The sequence below is a fragment of the Musca domestica genome, unplaced genomic scaffold (assembly GCF_030504385.1).
Source record: "Musca domestica strain aabys unplaced genomic scaffold, Musca_domestica.polishedcontigs.V.1.1 220, whole genome shotgun sequence".
Taxonomy (NCBI): domain Eukaryota; kingdom Metazoa; phylum Arthropoda; class Insecta; order Diptera; family Muscidae; genus Musca; species Musca domestica.
The window spans coordinates 384,508-406,828 of record NW_026712263.1 but is presented as its reverse complement, the minus strand read 5'-3'; the positions used below and the strand labels follow the sequence as shown (position 1 = coordinate 406,828).

General features: G+C 34.9%; 1 protein-coding gene across 1 annotated transcript in view; it reads left to right on the top strand.

Moving 5' to 3' along the window:
* Positions 1-22,321, top strand: part of LOC101889830 (regulating synaptic membrane exocytosis protein 1-like) — a 59,072-nt gene that overhangs the window by 34,822 nt on the left and 1,929 nt on the right. The window contains exons 4-5 of the mRNA XM_059123096.1: positions 1,853-2,568; positions 17,762-18,540. Coding sequence (XP_058979079.1) covers positions 1,853-2,568; positions 17,762-18,540 — 1,495 coding nt within the window. The remainder of the gene's footprint in view (positions 1-1,852; positions 2,569-17,761; positions 18,541-22,321) is intronic.

The window sequence follows — 22,321 nt, the reverse complement described above, 5'->3', positions numbered from 1 at the left end:
GGATGTTTCCAAAAAAGATTTTTCAAGGACTCCGAGACCAATAAACGTGGATTTTTCCAAAAAAAAGATTTTTCAAGGACTCTCAGACCAATAAACGTGGATTTTTTAAAGAATATTTTTCAAGGACCAACAGACTAATAAACGTGGATTTTTTAAAGAATATTTTTCAAGGACCAACAGACCAATAAAAGTGGACTTTTTAAGGAACATTTTTCAAGGACACTCAAGACATTAATCGTCTATTATTAAATACTATATTTTCAAGGGCTTTCAGGCCAATAAACGTGGATTTTTTAAAGAATATTTTTCAAGGACACTCAAGAAATGAATTGTCTATTATTGAATACTATATTTTCAAGGGCTTTCAGGCCAATAAACGTGAATTTTTTAAAGAATATTTTCCAAGGACTCTCTGACCAATAAAAGTGGACTTTTTAAGGAACATTTTTCAAGGACACTCAAGACATTAATCGTCTATTATTAAATACTATATTTTCAAGGACTTTCAGGCCAATAAACGTGAATTTTTTAAAGAATATTTTTCAAGGACACTCAAGAAATGAATCGTCTATTATTGAATACTATATTTTCAAGGGCTTTCAGGCCAATAAACGTGGATCTTTTAAAGTATATTTTTTAAGGACTCTCAAGCCATTAATCGTCGATTATTGAATACTATATTTTCAAGGGCTTTCAGGCCAATAAACGTGGATTTTTTAAAGAATATTTTTCAAGGACTCTCAAGCCATTAAACGTTTATTATTGAATACTATATTTTCAAGGACTATCAGACCAAAAAAGTGAATTTTTAAGATTTTTTTACGGCTATTGAAGAAATAATCCTTGATTTTTAGGAATATTTCTTCAAGGACTTTCAAAAAAATAATCCTTAATTTTTAAGAATTGTTTAAGAGCTATCAAAGTAATAATCCTTGACATTTAAGATTTTTTAAGGACTAAAAAAGTCATTATCCTGGATTTTGAAGGATTTTTTTCAAAGCAATAATCCTTGATTTTTAAGATTTTCAATACTATCAAAGTAATAATTCTTAATTTTTGAGGATATTTTTTCAAGGACTATCAAAGTAATAATCCTTGATTTTTAAGGATATTTTTGCAAGGACTACTAAAGCAAGTCGAATTTTTAAGGTTAATGAAAGTAATAATCTATGATTTTTAAGATTTTTTAAGGACTCATTTTTAAATACTATCAAAACAATAAAAGGACTATCGAAGCAATAATTCTTTATTTTCAAGATTTTTTTAAGAATTATCAAAGCATATTTTTTTATTTTTTAAATTTTTTAAGGACTGTCAAAGCAAAAATCCTTTTCTCAAAGACTATCAATGCCGTAATCCTTGGTTTTTAAATCATATTTTTTCAAGGACTATCAAAGCAATTATCCTTGATTTTTAAGATTTTCCTAAGGATTGCAATAATTTTTGATTTCTAAGATTTGTTAGGACTATCACAGCAATAATCCTTAATTGTCAAGGACTTTCAGACCAATTAAAGTGAATTTTTTAAAAATATTTTGCGAAGGACTCTCAGACCAACAATCGTGGATTCTTAAAGAATATTATTTCAAGGACTCTCAGACCAATTATCGTGGATTTTTAAAGAAATTGTTTTCAAGGACCTTCAAACGTAAAATTGCGATTTTTTTAAATCTTTTTTCAAGGACCTTCTGATGTATAATCACGGATGTTTTAGGATTGTTTAAAATACTATCAGATATGCAATCTTTAATTTTTCTAAGAATGTTTATTTTATTTTTTTATAAATGTCATCAAATATCCAAAATTCCGTTTTTAACATCATTTCTCAAAATTTGTTTTATTTTTCCCACAGCGGCGATGGTTCGGTCCAACAAACCGAAGTCAGTCCACCGACCCAGAACCCCATATGGAATGCAACGCTATCGTTTGCTCACGTTAAAGCCGAACACCTCATGGATCGTTACATTGATATACAACTGTGGGATCTGGTACCCCACACTGAGTCCATATTCTTGGGCGAGTGCAATATTGAGTTGCAACAGGTATTTCTGGACGATCGTGCCATTTGGTGTCGTCTCGAAGATCCAAAAGGTTTGCGCGGCATTAGCATGTCGAAATCGCCCAGTGTATCACCGCGCGGCTCCATCGCTGCGGGCGGTCCCGGCGGCGATGTCTCACGTCTGCTGCGCCGAGATTACAATATGCAACGTTCCATTTCGGATGATGTGGATTCGATTGGTGAGTGTACGTCGCTGTTGCATCCGGATCATGCCTGGATTGCCGGCTCGCGACGTGGTTCATCGCAATCGGAGACACTGGAAGTGGAAGTCTATCAGTTGGGCAAAGATTTTTCGAGATCATTGCCTGGATCTCGACGCTCATCATTTCAGGATGCTGACAAGAATCGAGAAGATGATATGGCTCCACCTCCTGCCACCTATTTGGTGGGTCGTCGTCGGTCGTCGGTGGCACGCCGTGACCCCGAGGAGATATTGAAATCGTTGAAGGCCGTCGGCCGGGCCATGAGTTTAGGTACCGAACAGACGGTCAAACGTATGGGCTCAAGACGTAAGTTGAACAAATACCATTCCGTTTTCAATGTTATCGTATGGCAAACGAAATGCAAGCGATTGCTAATCTAATCTGTCTGTGTAAAGTGTAAAAGAAAATGGCAAGGCTTAAAGCTTTTTTTATGCATAAAACTTAGAAAATCTAAATAAATAAATAAATAAAAATGTCTATTAAATATCACTATCCTCCTGTCACTCTAATCTATCTACTTTTCCAAAAGCAACGAAAAATAACTATTTATTTTCCTCTTTCGTAACACTGCATCACTTTGCCTATGACTATCTAAAAAAAAATATTTTATTTATTTTTTCCTATATTTTCTTATGAATTCTTTTCCAATTAGCCTCAATATCGGTGTCACACTATCAAAGTATTGATACACCACACACTTGGAATGCTAACAATCGATATTACTTACCACAATAATCAAATCAAATCAATAAACGAGAATCTGATCTAAATCGAAAATAAACTCCTCGATATGCACGATATAAAAATAAACAAAAACAAAACAAGAATGAATTAATTATAAATAAAGTTAAACCAAACCAAACCAAACAAATCAAAAAACCTGCAAATGAAACGAAATCTGGCAAAACAACAACTTTTGACACTTGACTTGAGTCTATCAAACAAACAGTCAGTCAATCAATCAATCAATCAATCACGAGAAAATACCAATTAAGCACGCACTCCATCAATTATTAACACCACCACTACCACAACAAATTTCTTCTTCTTCTTCAAACACAACCAAACTGCACTTTGAATATCTTTTTGAAAAAAAAAAAAACTAAAAAACAATCACCAGCAACCTCACCAACCAATCAAACAAAATTAATTAAAAAAAGAACCCCAAAAATCAATATTGGATTTATAAAATGTTGAAATGCAAATTCCAACATACTGAGTCAACACACACTCTGTATGTGTTTGTGTGTGTGAGAGAGATGAGAACAGATTAGAGATCAGCAACACCAACCAACCAACCAATCCAACCAACCACCAAACCAATACTCACTCTTTTCACATCAATTACGGTAAGATTTGTTTGTTTCGAACGAAGAAATGATTGTCAAGTTCTGTTGAGTTTGAGTTGCATCTCGTTGAAGGTAGTTCCAAAAATACCTGAATATGTTTACTTCATTCCATTGCTAAAGATTCATCGATTCACACATCTATACATACATACAAACACATACACCGCACAGCCACACGTGTATACAAACTCATGTGCATGACATACAAAAATAAATAAATTTATAATTTGCATGCAAATAAAATGTGTGTTCGTATTTGTTATAAAACCACCAACACATACGAAAATAATTCATAATACACAAATATACAAACTCTCTATAAAAACAATTTATTTGAGAATATTTTCGGAATAACTATCAAAACTATAAACGTATGTAAAAAAAATCATTTTTATATTTTATAAACGTGGATTTAAAAAAAATATATATTTTTTAAGTATTAACGGGCATTTTTATATATTTTTTCAAGGACTGTTAAGGGCATAGTCGTTAAATTTTCAAAAAAAAATTTCAAGGGTTTTTTAAAATATTTTTTAAGGACTACTAGGGCCTCAATCGAGGACTTATTAATTTTTATCAAAGACAAATAGATTTTTTTTCAAATATTACCATCAGAGCCATAATCTTTTTTTAATATCGTCATTAAAGCCTTAATCTTGGATCTTAAAGAATATTTTTTTTTTTCAAGGGCCATCAGAGCCATAATTATGTGGATTTTCCAAAAATATTTTTGAAAGCCTTAATCACGACTAAGGTATTTAAGGAATTTTTTCAAGGACAATCATAGCAATAATCGAGAATTGTGAAAGAATATTAAAGCAAAATCTTGGATTTGTACACCCTCCACCTTGAAAAGGAAGGTATATTAACCTGGTCATTCTGTTTGTAACATCCCTAAATATCGTCGTAGATCCCATAAAGTATATATGTTCATAATCAGCATAAAATTCTAAGTCGATTTAACGATGTCCGTCTGTCTGTTGAAATCACGATACAGCCCACATTATTTGACGTAGAGTGCCAAAATTTAGCAAAACAATTTGTATTATGTCTAGGATGGTTGGTATTGAAAATGAGATATATCGGTCCATGTTTTAGTATAGTCCCCATATAACTGTACCTCCCGATATTCGGTATTTTGATGATTTTTTCACGGAACTGTCTGAAAATTGGTATTTGTGGGTCATAATGGGTCCTAGTTCGTGTGGCGAAACATTGTATGTATAGGTCCACGTTTTGGTGTAGTCCCCATATACCGGCACCTCCCGATATTCGGTATTTTGATGATTTTTGCCACATTATTTCACGGATTTCTCCGAAAATTGGTAGTTATAGGTCATAATGAGTTCCAATCCGTGTGGCAAGACATTGCATGTATAGGTCCACGTTTTGGTATAGCCTCCATATATCGGTTCCTCCCAATATTCGGTATTTTGATCGTTTTTGTCACATTTTTCACGGATTTGTCTGAAAATTGGTATTTGTAGGTCATATGGGGTTCTAGCTCCGGTGGCGAAACATTGTATATATAGGCCCACGTTTTTGTATAGCCCCCATATAACGGTACCTGCCGATATTCGATATTTTGATAAAAAGTGGTATTTTTAGTTTATAATAGGTTCTAGCTCGGTAGGGAATATTGAATATTTAGTTCCACGTTTTCCTATATCTCACATACAGCAATACCCACCGATATTCGCCCACCCACTGGCCGAACTTAATGTTTTTTTACCCTTCACCACAAGGTGGTCAGGGTATTATGTCTTTGTGCATTTGTTTGTAACAGGCAAAAGGAAACGAGATAGACCCATAGTTCCTTTTGATAATCTGCATAGAATCACATTCTGAGTCGATTTATGCATGTCCGTCCGTCCGTCTGTCCGTCCGTCTGTCCATGTATTTTTGTGAACAAAATGCAGGTCGCATTTATTATCCGATTGAGATGAAATTTTGCACAAATCATTTGTTTGGCCCAAGGACGAACCCTATTGAAATTGGAGATAATCGGTCAAAATTTAGATATAGCTCCCATATATATCTTCGTCCGATTTGCCTTTTATTGTGCACCAAACGTGTAATATCAGTCCAAATAGTATGAAATTTCGCACGTAAGATTAGATTGGACCTGAAAATGAGCATGCTAAATTGGATCGAAATCGGTTCAGATATAGCTATAGCTCCCATATATATATTGTTCATCCGATTTATTATTTTTGTCCTCCACAGCCGTAATATGCACTCCGTAACAACAATATTTGGGGAAATATATCAAATATAGCTCAAAAATACATTTGCTAAATTTTATCGAGATCGGTTCAGATTTGGATATAGCACCCATATATAACTTCGTCTGATTTAATTTTTATTGTGCACCAAACGTCTAATATTTGCCCAAATTGGATGAAATTTGGCACTTACGACCGAATTGAGTCTAGAAGCTAGTATGTCAAATTTTGTGAAGATTGGTTCAGACATAACTATAGCTCCCACATATACTGTTCATCCGATTTGTTATTTTTTGTCTCCGCAGCCGTAATATGCACTCCGTAACAACGATATTCAGGTAAATATATGAAATATAGCTCAAAAATACATTTGCTTAATTTTATCGAGATCGGTTCAGATATAGCTATAGCTCCCATATACATTTTTATCCGATTTCAAATTAATTGTGCACCAAATGGGCAATAAAAGTCCGAATTTAAAAGATACAAATGCTTCGGCATATTTAGTTCTTTGAACTTTAAATTATAATTATAATCATAGCGTGTATGATTGAATTCTCCCATAAAACTTTTAATTGTTATGCGCAGCTCTACTAAATTAGCAAAGTGGTGTGGGGTATCATAAAGTCGGCCCCGCCCGGCTTTAAAACATTCATTACTGGTTTTGTAAATACATTATTGATAGGACTATAAGAGTCACGGACCAAGGCGGCGAGGAGGCTCCCGTTCCAATGAGGAATAAATTTTGTATTTCTGTGAAAATCTCCTAAATATTTTTCATCTAGATCGACTTTATGCCACTTACTTTTTAAAGGCATATCCTACTTTTTTCTTAAAACCCTTTTTGTTATCAAACTATTTATCCGATTTTTTTCAAATATATAAACTGCTTACATTTTTATTTTAATATAAACTATACTACATAAATATTAAAAAAAGTGGGTTTTCTTCAAACGCAAATCCACTCAGCAACTAACTACATCATCACTTTACAATATCCCCGTTATTCCTTCTGGGGGAGACAAGTCTCGTCATTCGATGCGAACGTACATCTATGTATTGCCTTAACTTAAAACATCTGTAAGCTATGGAAAAAATTCACTTAGTTTACTCCCACCCAAAAAGAAAATCAACAACAACAACAAAAAAGTAATCATAAAGTGGAAAATTCATAGTCAGCAATTTCCACTTGTCATACTTTTACAAGCTATCATCGTCTGGCTGGATGACAGGATGGCTGGCGGACTGGCTGGCAGTTGTCTTTTATCCCTCTCAGTTTTATCTTCAACAACAGCAGCACATCCAACGTCTGCAATATTTTCACGTTAGCAAGACTCAATAAAATAAGCGTACCTGATCTCAATGGCAGCGCGCAAGCTAAGGGGCAAGTTATTGACGAAAAACTTGGTTGCTGCAAATGGATGTAGGGCTGTTCTTTTTGATTTGTCTGCCAAAAGAAAGGAAATTACAAAACTGGTTATTTCTGTTGCTATTAGAAATGTTCTTAGAGATTACTTTGCTATCCCCCTCCCTCTCCGTCTCTCTCCCTCTCACCAACCACTGCTCCAATGCTGTGTTAATAAAAGTCGGGGCAACTTTGTTGGCATTTCTATGTGCGGTACGTGCAGTGAACAAATAAACAAAATCCACGCTTTGGAAGAATACATTTCTGGAAAATCCCGCAACCAAATCGTTATGCATATCAAGAAGAGGAGCCAGGAGAAATTTGTTATGGATTTCTCTTGTTTTGTGTTTGTTTTTTTTTTCTCATCATCTTCTCCCTTCTCGTCTTTGTTTCCTTGTCGATGATAAGTCTAAACAAATACCGTTGCCATTGCCAAGGCTGCGAGATGGTCGCCCGCCTTTTATTAGATAATGAAATAAAACATTTTGGAAATTGAATGTTCCGCTCAAAGTAATGCGGGGCGGTTTGTTGTGGAAAAAGGGTTGTTTCAGAACGTTTCATCGCAGAAAAGTTATGATTGGAATATTTCCGGCGTAACAGATTTTTATTGAATTTTCAAAGAAATGCAATGAATGGGTCTCTTTTCGATTTGATTTTGAAAAGGAAAGACAACAGCTGATAGCCTACTTTATTTCAAGTTTGAAGGAAAGTTTTTTTCTTTTCTCATCGACAAATTAAAAATTAACACTTGTCTGTGAAAATCACAAACTGCTATCTGTTGCACAAAAAATTAAGGTTGGGGTGCTGAATGGCAATTAAAGACGGATTTCAAGTGGCGTGAAATTAATCCAGTATGAGTTTTAAATGAAATAAAGAGGCATTGAATCCCCTGTGACCAAAAGCAGTAATGAAGAACTTTTGTGAAAATGAATAGAAAATCTTTACACGATCTTCCATAGGAAGAAATCTTTGAATAATTTATTTTCTAGAAGTTATACCTTTAATAAGACATTTTAAAGTTTTCATCTCGAATTGGAACTGACTGAAAATCGTATTTAAATATATGTTTGAAGGGAATTATAAAGAATAATACATAGGCTATTCCTAGACAATTTCAGACACACGTTTTTTCCCAGAGGATTATTTGGAAGCAAGCCATAATCGTAGAACTTTAAAGAATATTTTTTCTTTTTTTTTTTCAAAAACTATTTAAAGAGAAGTTTTTCTAGCAGTTCCATCGTCGATTTTTATAGAACAATTTCAAGGATTTTCAAAGCCAAATTCGAGCAATTTTATACATTTTTTTTTCAAGGACTGTCACCGCGGTTTTTTTTATTCCGTTTGTAACTCCTCGAAATACTCATGCCAGACTCAAAAAAGTATATATATTCTTGATCAGCGTAAAATTCTAAGAGGATTTAGCCATGTCCGTCTGTGTGTCTGTCTGTCCGTCTGTTGTAATCACGCTATCTTTCGAACGAATTGAGATAGAAGGCTAAAATTTTGCATTAATGCATAGTTTACCAGTAGGCAGGTTAAGTTCGTAAACGAGCCATGTCGGTCCATGTTTTCGTATAACCCCCATATAAAGGTACCTCCCGATATTCGGTATTTTCATGATTTTAGGGACATTATTGACCGGAATTATTTCAAATTTCGTACTGGAATATCCTATGACAAAAAGTTTTGTATGCAGGTCTACGTCGTCGTATGGCCCCCATATAACGGTACCTCCAGATATTCGGCATTATGGCAAAAAAATTTGTATGCAGGTACACGTCTTTGTATAGCCCCATATGACGGTTTTCATTTAAGTGGTAGTTTTCGATTATTTTTTAAATTCTTCAAGTCTTTCGAAACTTATCTCCTTTTTACTTGTTTTTTTTTTTTTTTTAATTTTATTGAATGAAAGCAAAAATGTCTGAAATAGCATCAAATTTTAGAATAGTTTAGATTTGGTCGAATTAATCACCTTTGGCACGAATTATGGTCCTTCAAACGTCCAATGAAAACCGTCACACGCTACCGAATGTTGCTCTGCGGTATTTTGACCTATTTCCGGCGAAGCACTTGCTTGAAATGATCGACACTATGGCATTTTTTAGTGCCAACCTTGCTTTCCAAAATACTCCAGACACAATAGTCCAACGGATTGTTATCCGGAGATTTTGTTGACCATTGTGCGCTGGAAATGCAGCGAGGATCCTCATCTTGTAACCATTCTTGGGTAACGCGTGCTGAGTGCGATGATTATGAGTTCTGTTGGAATGTCCAAGGGCTGCGGCCAAAATGTTTGCGTGCCCAAGGATTTAATACACCCTCCAGAATATTTTCACGATAATATTCGGCATTTATTCCGATGCCACGGTCGATTCATACGAGTGGAGAGCGACCATCGATTGTTATGGCGGCCCACACCATCACCATGGCTGGAGCTTGAGATCTGGTGGCCAACCGAAGGGGACACATTTTCAGCTGACCTCTTTGGCAAGTAAACACGATCAGTTTGTTTGATACAAACAGCTTCGTGAACAAAGAATGTTTTCTCATCGGAGAAAACCAAATTCGGCAGTTCACCACTTTCGGCCAAGCAAAGCAACGCTTTAGCTCTTTTGAGTCTATTTTTGTCTGTTGCGGAGTAAGTTCTTGCACTTTTCGGAATTTCAATGGCTTTACCCCGAGCTAATTTTTCAATATTTGCCGAATGGAATATTGTGATATGTTCAGCTCACAAGCCATTTTTCGGCCACAGCGACGCGGGTTTCGATCAAGTCGCTTCTTTACTTTTCGAACCATTTCTGCTGATGTTGCTGTTTTCTTCCGTCCGTCCGACGTCGGGCTACGCTACCAGCTACCAGTATCACGGTAACGAGTAACAAGCGATGGTGCGAGACACAAAAGATTTATTCACATTTAAATGCTGGAGTGCTCTAACGATAGCCACTTGTGGTTTTCCAGCCAAATATAAAGAAATTACACTATCACGCTTGAATTCCATCACGAATACCTTTTTGGAAACTTCTGGAAAATTCTCAGCAAAATGCATTTGTACCCTTGTAAACAATATAATGAGCTGTAACTGGAATAATTTTAACAGCTTTCGGACGAGTGACTTAGAAATGACAGCACCCTGTATGCTTCATTTCATTTTGTAAGTCCCGATAATTTCGTTTTTAAGAATGGAGGAAATTAAAAGTTCAGCCCGCTAAAATTTAATGTATATGCACTAAGCCATATGGCTACAGGACATTTGGAATCGATCTAATGGTATCTGACCCTCCGTCCGTCATTCTAGTATCCGATTTGGTCCAAACTTGATACATCGTAATATTATTATCACACTTAGATCAAATATTATACTGCACAGAAAGAGGAAGGATAATCCGAGTTTGCTCCAACTTGACAAATCTTAATATTTCTATCCGTGCTAGGTCTTATGCAAAAATGGACAATATCGGTCGACTCCATTAAGTACATCCCCTACAAAGGGTCCAAATTTTAAATATCTGCGAAGCTCATAAAACGCGAAATTAACATCCGATTCCATTCAGACTTGGTACATCTCAATATTTCCTTCAAACACAAGATCTGTTATAAAGATGGTAGAGATCGGTTCATTTTTTCTCATACCTCCCCCACAAAGGGTCAAAGTTTTGAAAAATCAAAACGATTGTAAAATCCGAAATAAGCATCCGGTTCTTTTCATATTTCACACATCCCATTACTTATACTAACACAAAATCTGCTGTGGAGATGGGATATATCGGATCCTTCCTTCTGGCACCTCCTCCGCAAAGGGTCAACATTTTGAGTACCCATGAAGTTCATAAAACGCGAAATTAACATCCGATTCCATTCAGACTTGCTACATCTCAATATTTCCTACAACACAAGATATTTTATAATGATGGTAGATATCCGACCATTTCTTCTGGTACCTCCCACATATAGATTTCAAGAATTTGAAAAAGAAAACGATCAAAGGAAGCGAAGTACGCATCCAACTCTCTCCAAATCTCACACAAAAAAAAAATTGCTAACACAAGATCTGTTGAGAAGATGGTATATAACTGCGAACCACTTCTGGTACCTCACCTACAGAAGGGTCACAATTTGCAATACCTTTATCTGTCATAACTTGCGAAGCAAGTCAGTCATTCTTTACAACTTGCTATATCTAAATATTTCTTTCAATCAGAAACCTGAGATGAATATGGAATTTATGATTTCACGTCGCAATATTTATATCATATTTATTTAGGTCCGTTTCGAAATGGACAATATTGGCCAATTCCTTCGTAGCCTACTCCATAGGGGGTCAATAATTTGAATATTCATAACATAAGCCAAAAGATATTTAAATAATCGAATATTGGCTGAGGGTTTGCATCTGTCGTTAAGACCGACTGATACTTATTAACTTGATTTTTAACTTCTTAATATTTGATAACATTACAGACCATTTATTACATATGAGAGGTCATGGGCCGAGTTTATCGGCAGATATTTTCTCACATGATTCTGTTTTAATACTAAACTTTTGTATGTATCGCTTTTAAATGTCCTCCATTAAAACACATAGATAAATATACTTCTCGGATGGATGTGCATAACGAAATGAATTATCGAATTACATTCTTCTCCTAGTAAAAACTCTGCGAAAGCTTTTAATACCCTTAGCCCTCTACTTAGAATTATTGCACCTAACTTGACTACATAAAAATATGCCAGAGTACATTAAGAGCTCCTTCACCAATGAATTTCCAACTATTTCAATGTGAAAAAATAAAAAGTAGCTTGAATTTAAACTTAATCCTTTACTTAATCTAAAAAGGGAATACCGCCCTTCAACCTCCCTCTCCTTCCATGGTTGGACAATGTAAAAACACTACATCTACTTTGTTAATCCGCCACGTTAACCAAGTAACACACATTAGAGCTTTTATGGCGTAATCACAAAAAGGGTCTGTAAAAATTTTGTTTAAAGTGAACGTGGCTCGAAGGGAACTTTGCTAATAGCATTTATTTTGCAGTGACTTCGTGGAATTCACGAACTCATCTGTGTGCTTTTGGTGTCGGAATATGTGTGTTGGCTTAATCGCCAAGCAAGCTAAAAATAAAAAATAAAATAAACAAACAAAAAAGGACCAACATGGGATGGATTAAGTGAAGGACAAGAACCAAAATAAATATTTTTTCTCCAAAGTTTAGCAGCTAGGGATAAAATAAGCTGATTATTCTCACTGAAATCTTTAAAACTTATTTTGCATGAATTGTTTTTTTTTTTGCCGATGGATGTGAGTGTTATATCAATTTTGTCAACAATGGTGGTTAGTTTTTAAGTTAAATTAACTAAGAATATGTTATATCTTGCAAAATCACTTCCTCTACCAAGCTTTCATCCCAAGTTGGCATCCAAAATTACGTCTACTTATAGAGGTCTGATAACTTCTTTATAGATTATGAAAGTAGAGATAACAAGTAATGAACAAGTTAGAAAGCAGTAAGTTCGGACGGTCCGAAGTTTGAATACCCTTCACCATTTGAACGAATATGGAAATTTTCAAAAAATAAAAACCGTTAAAAATTCTGTTAAAATCTTAAACATTTATTGCGGTCTATTCCACAAGCCATTACCACATTCAAATTCGAAACTTGAAATAAACGGTGAATAATGTAGCAAAAATCATCAAAATGCCGTACATAGGGATGTACCGTTACGTCAGAGCTATACGAAGACCTGGACTTGCATAGACAATTTTCTGTTACTGCCTGTAGCATCCATTACGTACTTCAAATACAACATTTCAAACAATTTCGGTGAGTATTTTACCTAAAATCAAAATTTCGAATATAGGGAGGTAATTATTCTAGGGGCTATACAAAGACCTGGAACTGCAGAGACAACTTTCTGTCATAGGCTGTATTATCCATTGCGAATTCCAAATACCAAATTTGAAACAATTCCGGTGAATAATGTCGCACAAATCATAAAAATACCGAGTATCGGGAGGTACCGTTATATGGGGGCTATACGATGACGTGGACCTGCACAGACAATTTTCAGTTTTAGACTTTGGAACTTCACATACTAAATTTGAAACAATTCCGGGGAATAATGTCGCTAAAATCCTCACAATATCGAATATCAGGAGATACCATTATTTGGGTGCTATAAAGGGACGTGGATCTGCATAGTCAATTTTCAGTCTGAGGCTGTACTATCCCTTTTAAACTTCAAATATCAAATTTGAAACAATTCTGGTGAATAATGTCGGTAAAATCTTCAAAATACCGAATATGAGGAGGTATAGTTATATGGGGGTTATACGAAGACGTGGACCTGCACAGACAATTTTCTATCATAGGCTGTAGTATCCCTTACGGATTTCAAATACCAAATTTGAAACAATGCCGGTGAATAATGTCGCTAAAATCATCAAAATACCGAATATCGGCAGGTACCGCTATATGGGGGCTATACGAAGACGTGAACCTACATGGCCCATTTTCAAACCAAAAGTCCTGCACACATAATATACATTTGAGTAAAATTTTATCAATCTACTTCAATTCGTTCGGAAGCTAGAGTGATTTCCACAGACGGATAGACGGACAGACAGATAGAGGGACGGACATCCCTAAATCGACATAAATTTTATGCTGATCAAAATTATTTATACTTTGTGTTGTCTAAAATGTATATTTCGAGGTGTTACAAATGGAATGACAAAGTAAATATACCCTCCATACTATGGTGGAGGGTATAACAAGTCAAAAAGTATTAGTAGGTTTTGCCGACAGATGTATACCCTCAGCCAATGTTCAATTATTTGAATATATTTTGACTTCAGTTCGGATTATTCAAGTTGTTGACCCCTACAGTGTATGTTCCAAAGGAATGAGCCAATATTGTCCATTTCGTATCGGACCTAACTAAAAATGATGTAAATATTGTGACGCGCCAGGTTCGGACTATATTGGTTACTTCCTTCACCTTATATAAAATATATGATAATTTTTAGAAACTGCTTTAGGTACCAGTTATAGTCAACCAAGGTATTCAATTTTCTTACTTCATCTAAAACAGATAAAAGTATAGGTATGTGCAAAATTGCAAGAAAATCGAACATTTATATCCAATTTTATATGAAATCATAATTTGCATATTCCTCTCACTATTCTGTTTTAGAAAAATATTTAGATTTACAAAGTTGTAAAGAATCACCGACTAGTTTCGCAAGTTATGACAGATAAAAGTATTGAAAATTATGACCCTTTTGTGGGTGAGGTACCAGAATGGGTTCGCAAATATATATCATCTTCACAACAGATCTTGTGTTAGCAAACATATTTGTATGTGTGAAATTTGAAGAGAGTTGGACGCTTATTTCGCTTTCTCGAGCGTTTTTATTATTTAAAACTTTGACCCTTTGTGGGGGAGGTACCAGAAAGAATGGTCCGATCTCTCTCATCTTTATAAAAGATCTTGTGTTGATGGAAATATTGAGATATGCCACGTCTGAATAGAATCGGATGTTAATTTCTCGTTGTATGAGCTTCACGCGTATTTAGAAATTTGACCCTTTGTGGGGGAGGTACCAGAAGGAGTAGACCGACATATTTCATTCTCTCGCAAGACCTTGGTATAGTATATTTTTTGCAAATTTCGACCTTTTGTGGACGAGGTACCAGAAGAAGTGGACCTATATTGCCCATCTTAAGACCAGACCTTGGATTTATATAAATATTGGAATATGTGAAATTTCAAGACAATCGGACACCTACATCACATTTTATAAGATTTGTAATTATTCAAAATTTTGACCCTTTGTGGGGGAGGTACTTGATAGAGTGGACCGATATTGTCCATTTTCGCACCTGACCTAGCACTGACCCAAATATTAGGTTTTGCAAAGTTGGAGCAAAATTTTACTTTCTCTTTCTATGCTGTAAAATATATATATATATATATATATATATATATATATATATATATATATATATATATATATATATATATATATATATATATCTATATATATATATATATATATATATATATATATGATATATATATATATATACAGACGAACGGATGCCCCAATTCGACTCCAAGTGTCCTGAAACGAATTTGGTCGAAAGCGACCTAGGATCTCAAACAGTTATTTCCTAAGGTGTGAAAATCGGCAATATTGACCCATTCCATCAAGTACCTCCCGCAAAAAGTGAAAATTTTAAAATATGAAACGAGAGTCCTATTGTCTTCAAATTCCACACGTCCCAAGATTTTTATTAACAAAACACCCAGTGTAGATGTTGTTTATTGATCCACTTTTTCTGGCCCTTCCCCACAAAGGTATCAACATTTTAAACAACTATGAAGTTTATAAAACGCAATATGAGAATTCCATTATTGTCAAATTCTATCAACACAAGATATGCTGTGAAGAAGGTAGATATCGGCCCACTTTTTCTGGGGACCACCAACACACACACAAAGAGTCAAAAATTTGGAAAAAAAGAATCATTATTAAATACAAATTCAGCATCAAATTCACAATTTCACACATCCCAATATGTTTACTAAAGGATGGACTGGTGTAAAAATTGAATATATACGACCACTCCTTCTGGCACCTCCCCTACAAACGGTCAAAATTAGAATAAGAATCGGATTGCTTTCAAATTTCACACATCCCAATACTTTTATTAACACAATATCTGGTGTGAAGATGGGATATATCGGTTCATGCCTTCATATAAAAAAGGATCTACATTTTTAACCCTTTCAGTGTCAATGAAAATTTTTGTCGAGATAAAAATCTGAAATTCCGTACTAATTTACTAAAATGTACTCAGAAATTCGAAAACGAAACTAATAGAATAGAACTGCAATATTTTTAAATAGCGAACGTGTCTGTTATTAAAAAATATCAAAAATAACGGTTAGTAAGAAAAACAAAAAATGGCAAAGAAAGAGAGTACTTTTAAATGTCAAATATATTTGACAAAAACACTGAAAGGGTTAATAACTATGAAATTCATAAAACGTGAAATGAGCATCCGATTATGCACATACCAATATTTCTATTAACACAAGACCAGGTGTGAAGATGGGCTATACCGGACCACTCCTTCTGGTACCTCCCTCATAACGGGTCAAAGATTTGAATAATTATATCTCAAAATTAGCATTACATTCTCTTCAAATTTAACATATCCCAGTATTTTTTTAACACAAGATCTGATGTGGATATGGGATATATCGGTTGACGCCTTCTGGTACTTTCCCCACAAAGGGTCAAGATTTTGAAAAACTATAACATGTGAAACAAGTCAGCAATTTTTTTCTAACTTGATTTCTCTCAACCAGAGATTTGATGTGAATTTGGAATTTTTCGGCTTAGTCCTTCTGGTACCTCCCTTAGAGTTGTGTCAATCTAGTTCAAAGTTCATTACACCAGTTTCTAAACGTATGAGTGATTTAATATATTTTATATCACTCATACGCAGCGTTTTCATACAAACAACTGAAGTCCGATGGAACTAGATAAGACACTAGTTCGTTCGATGGAACTAGAGAAGCACAACTCTAACATCCCTCCCAAGGGATCAACATTTTGAATAATTATAACCCTTATAATATTCGAAACAAATCATAGAACTTCATAAATCTCAATATTTCTGTGGACCATCTCGGTCCAACCCTTGTGGTTAGACTGGTGACTAATTATTATTCCTGTAAAATTGTAAATGAGTGTTCGATATTCTTTAATATTTGGATAACCCAATATTATTGTCAATATTAGATGAAGTGGAATACTTCGATCTCCTCTCCAAAAATTTATCTCCAAAAATTATCAAATATATCATATAAAGTGAAGAAAGAGGTTGCTATAATCCAAATCTGGTAAGTTATAATATTTATATCAAACTTAGGTAAGATACGAAATGGAGAGTATTAGACCTCTTCTTCAGAATCTCCTCCATAAAAGGTCGAAAGTTTGCAAGTAAAAATATATGTTTAAACAAACGAATATTGAGTGTATACTTCTGTCGGCAAAACCGACTGATATTTTTAACTTGATTTATACGATTTTAAACATTGATGGTTTTCTGAACATTTGACAATATTAAACTGCACCAACCTCCAAACATCACCCTTACGATAATAACAAAAACACAGAGGATATTCTAAAATCAACTATTTTAAATAATTCTTAAATGCACGAATTTAATTCATTTAATTTTAATGCATGCATGTTCCCACAAATTTAGAATTTTAAAAACACGAAAAAAAAATCAAAACCAATTTTATGTCACAAAACTTCCTTTTAAAATTTTTGCACGCCATTTAACGGGATTTCCTAATAGTTTGGAACTTTATAAATGAAAAAATCTATGTATTTCCCGATTTCCAAAAGAAACGTATATTACAATTCCAGTTCTTTACTAGATATTTTTGAGTACCTTTGAATATTCCGTATTAATATCCCACCCTACCAAATAATTCTTAGGCACAAGTCGTGTTGGTCTTCCCAGCAATCCGAGTAGTCGCAAAAGTTCCGTTTTCGATTTGTCACAACAACAGCAGCAGCAACAATTGCCCATGGGTTTGGGCAACGCGGCGACAAGTCCACCCTCCGACGATGAGTCCAAGACAAACTTTCCACCCCGTTGGAAGGGCAGCGGTGGAAATATGTTACCGGCAACTCCGAAACAAGCCCTCTCCATGCTTAAGCAAGCCTCATCGGCCACAAATGTTTCCGAAAGACAATACTATTTGGGATCACAACTCACCGACAGTCCACAGAATATGCGCAAGGGCAGTGTTTACAATTTGAGACCCGACGACAGTCCACAACGCAAATCGAGTATTTATGCCATGAATGCGGGCGAGACGCTAGCACCACGACAGCAGCGTAAGGGCAGCATGTATGTGGCATCGTCAAGCAGCGGTACGGGAACTGCCCCAAATGCCGGTTCAAGTCTAATGGTACATGAACCGCTACGCAAGAATATTATAATGGCTCCGTCCACACCCGACAGCCCGTCCATGTCCCGCAAATCGAGTGTTGTTCCCTCAAATTCTAGTGCAAAATCCTACAAGAGCCTGTCGGATTCGTCGAGTAATTTATCGACAACGGTTTCTTCATCGCTCAGCGCCACATCGACCAGTTATGGTCTACAATTGGGACCCGGACAAATTCACCCGAAAGGTTATCGTCTCACAATGGAACGTCATGGTGAACTGAGGATGGGCTTTAGCAAGGTTAAGGGTTACGTAGAAGTCGAGGTAAGTAATATTAATACCAAACTCAACCTACATATCTCAATTCCAGATACCAACAGAGCCCTTAATATCAAATTTGAAGACTCCAGCCCTTTCCCTTCACCCAGTATCAAATTTAGTACAATTTAGTTCTTTTCGTACAAATACAGGACACAATTCCAAACCACATCCATATCTCAATCTCAGATACCAACAGAGACCTCAATATCAAATTTCGGGATTTCATTTCTATTCCTTCAACCTATACCAATATTTGTACCATTAAGTCGTTTTGGAACCATTATAGTACGCACATCCAAACCAGGTTCTTCTCTCAACCCCAGACACCAACAGTGACCTTAATACGAAATTCAAAGAATTCAGCTCTATCCCTTCACCCAAAACCAAAATAAGTACTATTTAGTACCTTTTGTACAATTACAGTACACAATTTCAAAACCACCTCCATATCTAAATCCCAGATACCAACAGACAGCTCAATATCAAATTTGAGGATTCCAGTCCTATGCTTTTACCCAGAACCAAATTTAGTACTATTTCGTACTTTTCGTACAATTATAATACGCATATCCAAAACCAGCACCTTCTCTCAACCACAGACACTAATTGCTATATCAAATAATATCAAATTTGATTCAAGTCCTTTCACCCATGTCAATTATGGTATGATTTAGCACTTTTCGAATAATAATTAAACACATTCCCAAATCCATCTCCATATCTCAGTCCCAGATACCAACAGAAATCTCAATATCAAATTTCGGTATCTCAGCTCTATTCCTTCAACCAATACATAATTTTATATCATTTAGTACTTTTCGAATACTTATAGTACTCATATCCAAAGGTAGATCTTTTTCTCAGCCGCAGTCACCAACAGCGACATCCATATCAAATTTCAGGATTTCAACTCAATTCCTTAACCCAATACCAAATTAGAACTATTTAGTACTTTTTGAGCACTTATTTTTTTTCGAATAATTATAGTACACATTTCCAAACTACCTCCATATCTAAACCACAGAGACCAAAAGAAAACTTAATATCAAATTCGAGGATTCCAGCCCCCTTCCCTTCACCCAATACCAAATTTGGTAATATTTAGTACTTTTCGTACTAATATAAGACGCACACCTCCATATCCCAATCCCAGATGCCAACAGAGACCTCAATATCAAATTTCGGGATTCCAGCTCTATTCTTTCACACAATACCAAATTTAGTACTATTTAGTACTTTTTGTACAATTTTAGTTCACATTTCCAAAAATACCTCCATATCTCAATTCCAGATACCCACAGACACATCAATATTAAATTTGAGGATTTCAGTACCATTCCTTCACCCATTACTAAATGTAGTACCTTTTAGTACTTTTCGTACAAATAAAGGACGTATTTCCCAACCAACCCAACCCAAAAATCTCAAAAACAGATGCCATCAATAATCTAAATATCAAATTTAAGAATTTTATGTATATCCTTCACCCAATACACAAACATAGTACCATTCAGTACTTTTCGTACAACATCTTTCCGACATGAACTCCATATGTATAGGCTACTCATACACGATCCTAATACCAAATTTAAGATTTCAAGCATTATCTGCTCACCCTAATACCAAAATGTACCAAATATAGTACTATTTAGTACTTTTCGCGAACTTGTAGATCACATTTCCAAAACCACCTCTTTGTCACAGAACTACCGCCAACAGAGACATAATTCAAACAATTGAAATTTCCAGCTTCTACTGTTCATCCAAAACGTAATTGTACGAAATAAAGTACCATTTAGTACAATTTTGTACAAAAATATCCCCAAAAAAAACCTCCATACATCACCCCAATCTCCAAGAATTGATTCTCATATCAAATTTAAAAATATTACCACTATCCGTTCACATACCATTTAAAATAGTACCAAATTTAGTGCACTTTAGAACTTTTGGTACAATTGTTGTTAGAATTTCGAAAAATCCCTTTAGTTTGTCTATCCCACACGACATAAAAACTCTTGCTTCAAATTTCAGTTTTCCCACTCTTTTCTACCCCAAATTACAAAGTTAATACTATTAAGTACTTTTCGTGCTTTTTGGTACTTATTTCCAAATCTCCCGCCATGTATAAACCATACCCCCCAAAAGGTTATCTTAATACCAAATTTTAGATTTTCAACTCAATTCCTTACTCAAACATAAAATTTAGTACCATTTAGTACTTTTGAGTACGTATTTCCAAAACCACCTCCAAATCTCAACCCTACACACTAACAATGATTCTAATGTAAATTTGCAGATTTCAAACAGCTTCCGTTCACGCAATATCAAATTACAAACATAGTACTATTTAGTACTTTTCATGTACTTTCACAAATCTACCACCAACAGGGACCCGAATACCAAAATTTCAAAACTCCAGCTTAATCCGTTCGCCCAAAACCAATGTTCCAATTAAGAACCATTTAGCACAGTTCGCATAGTTAGTATTTATTTCCAAAACAACCTTCCTACACTGCAGCAGTAATCTTAATTACAAATTTCAGGATACCAGGGCTATAGATTCACCCAAAACCAAATTATTCCAAATTCAGTACCATTTGGTACACATAAGTACAAATTTACAAAACTAACTCCATACCCCAATCTCACACTCCAGTTGGAATCTTGATTCCAAATTTCAGGATGCCAGCTCTATTGGTTCGTTTAAAACCAAATTGTACTAGGTTAAGTACTATTTAGTACACTTAAGTACATATTTTCATAACTACCAACATCATACAGTCCAAGAGATGTCTTATTTTGAAATTACAGGACTCCAACTCTATCGTTTCTCACAAATCGAAATTGTGCCAAATTTCGTATCATTTAGTACACATATGTGCATATTTCCAAAACTTCCTACATATTCCAATCCCGCACTCCGTCGGTAATCTTATTTCCAATTTTCAGGATTTATTTTCAGGATCGGTTCTCCCAAAACACAAATTGTACCAAATTTTGTACCTTTGTACACAAAATAAGAGCAAATTTCCAAAACTACCAACATTCTTTAGTCTTACAATGCAATAATAATCTTATTTCGAAATTTCAGGATAAAAACTCCATTGGTTCTCCCAAAATTAAAATTGAACAAAATTTAGTACCATTTACACATAAGTACGAATTATCAGAACTACGTACATACCTCAGTCCTTCAATGCAATAAAATATCTTATTTCCAAATATCAGGAACTTTAACTTTATCGGTTCACCCAAATCGAAATTGTTTGTAGTACCATTATAATGTAGTACCATTTGGTACACAAAAGATCAAATTTGCAAAACTAACTCCATACCGCAATCCCACACTCCAGTTGTAATCTTGACTTCAAATTTCCAAATACCATGTCTATTGGTTCACCCAAATCCAAATTGAACCAAATTCAGTACCATACATAAGCACGAATCACCAAAATTAACTACATACCTCAGTTCTACAATGCAATAGAAATCTTATTTCTAAATATTTAGGATTCCAACTCTATCGGTTCACCCAAATCGAGATTGTACCAAATTTAGTACCATTTAGTACACAAACGTGTGATTTTCCAAAACTTTCTACATATCCCAATCCTACACCCTGGCGGTAATCTTACTTCCAATTATTAGAATTTCAACTCTATCGGTTCTCCCAAAATATAAATTGTACCAAATTTAGTGCCATTTAGTACACATAAGAGCGAATTTCCAAAACTACCTTCATTATTCAGTCTTACAATGCAATAATAATCTTAATTCGAAG